The sequence below is a fragment of the Syngnathus leptorhynchus genome, chromosome 6 (assembly GCF_054491065.1).
Source record: "Syngnathus leptorhynchus isolate UIUO chromosome 6, UIUO_Slep, whole genome shotgun sequence".
In the NCBI taxonomy this organism is placed as follows: Eukaryota; Metazoa; Chordata; class Actinopteri; order Syngnathiformes; family Syngnathidae; genus Syngnathus; species Syngnathus leptorhynchus.
In genome coordinates, this window is record NC_141200.1 from 1,870,745 (window position 1) to 1,878,620 (window position 7,876).

The 7,876-nt window shown below is 47.9% G+C and overlaps 2 protein-coding genes and 1 non-coding gene across 3 annotated transcripts; 2 read left to right on the forward strand and 1 right to left on the reverse strand.

The window, feature by feature from the left end:
- Window positions 1-255: 255 nt before the first annotated feature.
- Window positions 256-329, reverse strand: trnat-agu (transfer RNA threonine (anticodon AGU)). Its single transcript has one exon. It is a non-coding gene; the product is annotated as a tRNA-Thr (tRNA).
- Window positions 330-759: 430 nt separating this feature from the next.
- On the forward strand, window positions 760-5,568 carry pus7 (pseudouridine synthase 7). The gene is made up of 16 exons (XM_085914452.1): window positions 760-1,053; window positions 1,649-1,948; window positions 2,028-2,112; window positions 2,220-2,348; window positions 2,417-2,558; window positions 3,301-3,412; window positions 3,535-3,612; window positions 3,674-3,802; window positions 3,876-4,001; window positions 4,072-4,133; window positions 4,209-4,369; window positions 4,430-4,556; window positions 4,632-4,733; window positions 4,798-4,927; window positions 4,998-5,089; window positions 5,168-5,568. The coding sequence occupies exons 2-16, from the start codon at window positions 1,659-1,661 to the stop codon at window positions 5,302-5,304; spliced, it is 1,902 nt and encodes a 633-aa protein (XP_085770578.1). The 5' UTR covers window positions 760-1,053; window positions 1,649-1,658; the 3' UTR covers window positions 5,305-5,568.
- An 895-nt stretch (window positions 5,569-6,463) lies between these two features.
- Window positions 6,464-7,773, forward strand: aplnr2 (apelin receptor 2). Its single transcript, XM_085914784.1, has one exon. It carries the CDS (start codon window positions 6,464-6,466, stop codon window positions 7,727-7,729), a length of 1,266 nt encoding a protein of 421 aa, XP_085770910.1. The 3' UTR covers window positions 7,730-7,773.
- Window positions 7,774-7,876: the final 103 nt, after the last annotated feature.

The window sequence follows — 7,876 nt, forward strand, 5'->3', positions numbered from 1 at the left end:
TGTGTTTTGACTTTGCTAGCCGCTATTTAAAATGGTGCTAATTAAAAGGGTTTACAGGGAAGATATCATTTTACATGCTTTATAATTGAGTGCAATCCTGAAATACTTTTTAGTCCCTCATGGTCACTGTACTTCCTGTTTACATTTTTTTTGATCATCTACTTTTCTTGATGTGATGCTAAGTTTAGTTGGAATCACGCTTACGAAATCTCACAAAAGCAAAAAGTTTGCTTGTCTAAAAGGAGCAGACACAAAAGGCACCGCTGGGATTCGAACCCAGGATCTCCTGTTTACTAGACAGGCGCTTTAACCAACTAAGCCACGGCGCCGACGCCACCTTCGGCCACATTTTAACAAATAACTACATGCGTAATAAGACGCTGCGTTAAAGTGACGTCTTTTTTTGCGACGAGCAAACAAGTGCAGGGGCATTTATATTTATCTGAATAAATATACCCTTATAGTAGCATTGATAAGTACAAGTACTGTACCATCCGCATCCAGAAATGTCAACTTTGTGTTACAACACAAAATATAAACGTCTCCTCTTACTCGGATCGCTTTCTTAATGCGGACTCTATTAGATTAGGCCTATTTTGTACTCACCTATTTTAACTCATTACTATTATGCAGATACTTTCCAATACGTTCAATATTCTTTGACTGGATACAAATTCTTAGTGTACGGTGGCCGTAAACGCGTCTCTTCTGTCGCAAATGTCTTCACTCACCCGTCGATGCACATTCTAATGCTTTACAGACAAGTATACACACATCTCGTGAGCTGACCACAAACGTAATCTGGTTGATTTTGCACCAATTACTCAAGTGTCTTAGTCATAGAAACACATTTTTGCGTCATATGAGGGTAATATGGCCTGCGCGTGCTTTGATCTCGCCTTTTTCTGACTGAGGTGTTTTTTGGGGGGGGCTGATAGGCGGGATTTGAGGTCAAACCCGGAAGTAAATACGCGCATGCGCACATGTTCACACACGTGTTGTGTAGTACATTCGCTAGCTTGATGCTGTGCTGACTTCACTCTTCATCCTCAGGTAGTTTGAATCCGATTTAAAGCGTTGTTGTTCATTTAATTCGCCATTTAGCTCTATTCTGGATACATATCGCTGCTACTTCCCTTCGATCCCATTTCCTCCCCGCCCGCGTTATGGTACCTTGTGCAAACATGCTAAGCTACTCATCTCAAATTTACAACTCACACTTTATAAAGGGTCGATTGTGTGATCGATTTAGTTATTGCACATGGTTGTCTATGTTAGCATTTGTTGAACATTACATAGATCACTATACACACTAAATGTTGTCTCATGCAAGCCACCTCTTCTGCTCAGACAATGATGAGTCCATCTTTTGTTACCATGACGACCAAGGGCATAGTCTGAGGCATTGCAACGACCGTGGCTTTTGAGCCAGACCTCTCTTCATTTTGCTGAGAACGACACGCGTAACAGCAGGGCGAAATTTATTCGATGAGTTGCTCGTCAGTGAGTGCACGCAAAACAACCTCTTTTGCATCTCTTGTCCGTCCGTCATCCTCTCACCAGCAAGCTGTGCCCCCAACACTAACTAAAGATGGATTTCATGTCACAATGCATCTTTAAAAAAAACAAAAACAATTCTGTGTCACAGCTTCCTTAGAATGGATGAATCCAAGCCCGCAACAGCTCCAGTCCACCCAGGGGAGAAGAGAAGCTGCTCAGAGGATGAGGAAGACAAAGCGGCGGTGAGCAAGAAAGCCAAAGTTGAAGATGAACACGAAAACGGAGCTCCGCGGGGAGCAATGAGCGCCGAAGAGGAGGTGGAAGAGGAGGAGGACGGCAGCGGCGAAACCTTTGCCGACATGATGAAGCACGGCCTCACAGAGGTGGACGTGGGCATCTGCAAGTACGTCAGCGACCACGAGGGCTTCTCGGGGATCCTGAAGGAAAGGTTTGTTCTCGACAACCGCACCCTTTTTCTTCCACTCCCTTTCTCGCCGAGCTATTGATTTATGATCATTTTCACTCAGGTACTCAGATTTTGTGGTGCATGAAATCAACAAAGATGGAAAGATAGTGCACTTAGATGACCTCTCCGTTCCTGAAGAGACCCAGGTCAGCAAAATATTTTGAAATGATGGCTTTGGTTACTATGACAACCGGCGGTCGAGACAAAAGCGAGAGCTACTCATCTTATATTGTGGGTGTGTTTGTTCCACCAGGAAGCGGCGGCGGCAGCAGAAGAAGAAGAAAATCCGACAGCCGATTGCTCGGTGCTGACAGAGGATCAGAAGAAGCAGCTCGGGGAACTCCAACTATTCAAGAACAAAGAGAGCTTCGTCTCCATCGAGGTGACTTTACACTCGCCGGCTATCGGGTCAGTCTTTTTTTTTTTATCGACTTTTTATCTATTTTATAGGGAGACGAGTCCAAGGAAAAGCGGACGGTGGTACACAAAGCCATCAAAACTCAATTCCCCGGCCTGGAGACAAAGACGGAAGAGAAAGACGGTCGCAAGTTCATCGTGGCCTACCATGCAGCTGGAAAGAAGGCTCTGGCTGGTAAGCGGAGACAGCACATGTCCAACACAAAGTTCATATTTCAAAATAATGAACATTTTAAATCCCATCATGAAGTTGGCAAAGTTGCTCAGTGAAGTCAGCGAATCATTTTCTCGTGTCTTTTTCATAAGAAAAAAAAAAATCCAGATTGATTTATTTTTTTACTTTTGAGGTTTCAATATATATTTTAAGGAAATCAAACGGCATGTGCATGAGGATGAGGCTGGATTACACTGCAGGTCAAATGTCCTAATTTAATGTCTATAATCGATTTTTTTTTTTTAATTATTATTATTTCAATGTACAATTCAAGCAATGGCTGTCACAATTAATCAAATGTCAACGTTTTTTTTGTGGCCTGAGCCTTGCAGTGTAAATCCAGTCTATAACCCACGTGCATGAGTCTTCCCGGGATGTCAAGGCATCACTGAGGTTCCCATCCGAGTCTGCTCGCCACGAATGCTCACCTGATCCAAACTTTCAGTCCACTCGCGGCTTTGCTTTTGCATGCGGCTCAGTTCCCAAACATCTTGCGCTGAGTAACGCTCTTCTATTGTCTATATTTTGCTCCTCTTGGGATAGAGGTGAAGACATCTGCAGGTAAGAAGTTCTTCTGCACACAAGAAAGCACAGGAGGTGTCGGATGTTAAAGCTGCAGGAGTAGACTTTTGTTTCTGTCCAGGCGAATGTCTCAGATATGAGCTCACGCATTTGTGTTTTTTTTTTTTTTTTTAATTTAAAGCACCGAGGAAACACTTCTGGCCCAAAAACCGCGGCAGCTTCTGCCACTTTGTCTTGTACAAGGAGAACAAGGACACGATGGATGCCATCAATGTTCTCTCAAAGTTCCTCAGGTATGCTAGTCTCCATTTTATATTCGGCGCTGTGATGTTATTTTCAGTGGACAAAATGGCCTCCATCTGAAAAAAAAGGGTGGATTTATCTTCTGACTTACGTCTCCATGTTTTTTTGCCAGGCTCAGACCCAACATGTTCTCCTACATGGGCACCAAGGACAAGAGGGCCATCACCGTTCAGGAGATTGCCGTGCTCAAGTGAGTGCGGACGAGTCGCTCGAGCGTAAGCGGCGCTGCTCACGCCGCTCTCCGTCTTCAGGATCACAGCAGAAAGGTTGGCCCACCTCAACAAATGCCTGATGAACCTCAAGCTGGGAAATTTCTCCTACAAGAATCACCCTCTCAAGCTGGGCGAGCTGCAGGGGAACCACTTCACTGTGGTCATCAGGTGAGCCAAATGTCGGGCTTTGTTTTTTTCAATATCCGAATGAGCTAAGTGACGCTTAACGTGTTGGCTTAAGGAACATCTCAGGAAACGACGCCCAGGTCCAACAGGCCGTGACGTCCCTCAAGCAGACGGGCTTCATCAACTACTACGGCATGCAGCGCTTCGGCACCACGGCGGTTCCCACGCAGCAAGTCGGCAGGTAAACGACGCCGTTCCCGCGTTGAGACTCCGCCTCCGCTCACGCCACGTTTCTTCTCGCGCCGTGTCAGGGCCATCCTGAAGAACGACTGGAAGCAAGTGGTAGATTTAATTCTCAAGCCTCGTCCTGGAGGTACTGAAGCCGTTCCTCAATCGGCCTGTAATGGAATTTTGTGGTCAGCCTGACGTCTTGTCTCCCCGCCCGCAGCCGAGAAAGAATTTTTGGTGCGCTGTAGAGAGGAGTGGGCCAAGACTCAGGACCCCGAGGCGGCCCTGAAGAAGCTGCCCAACAAGCGCTGCGTGGAAGGCCAGCTCCTCCGAGGCCTGGCCCAGCACGGCAAAAACAACATCGTCACCGCCTTTGGACTGGTGAGTTCCATTCAATTTGAAGCAAAACCCCGTTTTGATGTTCTCCGTGAATTTGTGCAGATCCCCCGAAACAATCGGCTGATGTACATCCACAGCTACCAAAGCGTGGTGTGGAACACCATGGCGAGCCGCCGGATAGACGCCTTCGGGTTCACCGCCGTGGAAGGCGACCTGGTTCTCCGAGGAAGTCAGTATCTCTCGGTATCTCTCGCTCACCGCGTTATCGTGGATTTGAGAATCAATACCGATCGATTCCCTAAAGCCAAAGCACACGTCCTGTCAGAAGAAGAAGCGAAGAGCCACTCCATACACGACATCGTCATGCCGCTCCCCGGCTTTGACGTCATCTACCCGTCGCACCACGGTAAGATAAGTCACGTGTCAAAGAAAAGAAAAAAACGAAATTTGAGAGAAATATTCTGCGCCAGTCGGGAAAGGTTACAGAGAAATGCTGAGCGCAGACGGGCTGGACATCGACAACATGCGGCACAAAATTAAGGACTACTCGCTGGCCGGAGCTTACAGACGCGTCATCATCAGGCCCAGCGATGTCAGCTGGTGAGCGCGCCATCGAACCACTCCAGTCGGTTCAAATTGAATTATTCGCTTTTTTGGCTTTTCTATGTAGGGAGGTGATCGAGTACGACGACCCCAAAATTTCTCTGGTCCACAACGACTTTGAGAAAATTGAGAACAAACCAGCGCCGGTTTTCAACAAAGGTCAGGAGTCAGAAGAGAGTCAATAGCAAAGCTCTTTTTTCTATTTTCAATTATTTTTTTTTTTTCTTTTATTAACAGAAGGGAAATACCGCGCTCTGCGGCTGGAGTTTTCACTGCCGCCCTCCACGTACGCCACCATGGCCATACGGGAAGTCCTCAAGTTGGACACCAGCATTAAGAAACAGACGCAGCTCAATACCGCCTGGTTCAACTGACAAGTCGATTGTTTGGCGACTTGACACACTTTCTGGGTTGTTGCGAGTGTGTCTGACTTTTTTTTGTTGTTCTTTTAAACGTCAAAAATAATAGCAACGTTTTAGTTCTGATGTTTTAAATCTCTCTAAATCACATTTGAGCAGAGATGCTATTTTTTTATCTGCTTATGCAGAATTTTGAGACTACTTTCTTTTTTAAAATAACGTTCAATCAAATGTACAAGCGACTGGCAGAGAGGTGAATTAAAGTCATTGAGAAGCTGAGTCTGTCTTTTTTTTGGGGGGGGGGGGGACACAGCACTACATTTTCTATTCAGCCAATCAGAGCCAAATAAATGATAAAGAATCATTGATCTTTTTTTGTTGATTTAGTTCTTTGCTACTTCTCACTCACCTTATTTGCACCTTGGAAACGCTTTATTTGCGCTAACCTTTATTTCCTTTTACACTGTTAGTATGCGTGTGTGCCGACTCGCCAGGAATGCATGCGGTAACATCCGTTCCCGTAACAACAATTCCATGCTAACGTGACCTCTGCACTTGCTGTTTACTGTTGCGGCATCAGGGCTGTTTGCACGGTGACCCCATGCTAGGCTAATGACGTCGCCCAGCATTTGGATTCGTTGAATTAGCCTCTTGCATTTATATGTGTGTGTGTGTGTGTGTGTGTGTGTGTGTGTGTGTGTGTGTGTGTGTGCAAGACTATGGCGCATTCTGTGTGTCCTGGGAAATGTGTGTGTGTTTGTTGTGGGGGGGGGGGCTGTTTGCAGGTCTCGTAGCTCCACTAGTGTGGTCTGCTATGCGTACAAGTGAGAGGATGGATGTGTGTTTATTGGGGAGTGTAGGGGGGGGGGGTTAGCTTGTATATAAGAAAGGCACGATTTTCACCGTGCTGCAGATTTTGGAAAGAAAGCTTCTAAAGAACAAGTGAGAAACGGAATTTTGTTGATTGCACTGGATTTGAATTCAAGCTGATGAGGTAAGTGAGCTTCAGGTTAACCAAAACTAACAGAACTTAGTCAAATTATTATTATGAATTAGTTAGTGTTGTGATTAAATGATATGGCGACGGTGAGCTCATGTTTTGTTTTTTTCTTGCATAGAAGAGCAGAGCGGATCTGAGAAGTGCCAACTAATGCGAGTCGGCAAGAACGATTAGATGGAGTCCAACATGTCGGACGTAGACTCCCTGACCTCCCCTTCGCCTCCTCCTTTCTTCCAATGCGACTACACAGACTGGTCTCCCTCCTTCTCCATCATCCCCTCCATCTACCTGCTGGCCTTTGTGCTGGGTTGCCCGGGCAACGCTCTGGTGCTGTGGGCCTATCTGGACCGAGCCAACGGGAGGAGGAGGAGGAATCCCGTGGGATTTGCCATTCCGTGTTGCCGAGATGAGCAAAAGGAGTCCAGAAGAAACGCCTCCTCCAGCTCCTCGGCTCCCGGGGCCCCGCGCCCGTCCCGCTCCCTGACGGACTCTCTGATAGCTAGCTTAGCATTAGCAGACCTCTGCTTCCTGGTGACCCTTCCCCTTTGGGCGGCGTACACGGCCCTGGGCTACCACTGGCCTTTCGGCCAGACGCTGTGCCAACTCAGCAGCTTCCTCACCGCCCTCAACATGTACGCCAGCGTCTTCAGCCTGAGCGTGCTCAGTGTGGAGCGCTACTGGGTCCTAACCAGGTGGCCTCGCCATCACCCTCCCACCCGGGCCTCGTGGCCGCTGGCGGGCTTGTGGCTCCTGGCAGGGGTGCTGGCGCTTCCCGGCTTGCTTCTGCGCTCGGTGCAGGAGTCCGACTGGCCCGACGAGTCGTGTTCCACGGCCTGCAGGATGGACTACTCCGTGTTGATGGGAGACGAGCCGGATGAGGACGAGAGGGAGCTCGCCCAGATGCGGTGGGCGGCGGTTCTGAGCCTCAAATCCACACTGCTGGGTTTTCTTTTGCCCCTCGTGGTCCTGCTGGTGTGCTACTGTTCCCTGGCCCGTCTCCTCGGCAGACACTTTGGCGGCGGGCCTCGATCCGACCGGCGCCGCCAGCGCAGGCTCCTCCGGGTCATCGTAACTCTAGTGTTGGCCTTTTTCCTGTGTTGGCTGCCTCTGCACGTCAACAAGACTTTGTCCCTGCTCCTGGAGTTTGGCTTTCTGCCGTACTCTTGTACCTTGGATCAGATCCTGCTGGCGGCCCACCCGTACGTTACGTGCGTAGCCTATCTCAACTCCTGCCTCAACCCGCTGCTCTACGCCGCTTGCGATCCATCGTTTCGCAAGAGATGCAGGCGGACGCTGCTGATGCTGATGTGCGGACTACGAAGGCGGGAGAAGGGAAAACGAAAGGAGGCCCAGAAGGAGGGGGGGACTTTCTATGGCCATGCACAGGAGGGAACGGCAGACAAGATGGCGGAAGCGAACGTGGCCACTGAGCAAATATGATTTACTTCAACTACTGTAAATGTGTGTTTTTTTTAAAAATATGCTTACTATATATTTGTACTCTTGTTTTTGTATTAAAAATAAAATGGTGCAAAATCACAGATGTTTGTAAATGTTCTTTTTGTTGTTTAAATTCTTGAAAATACA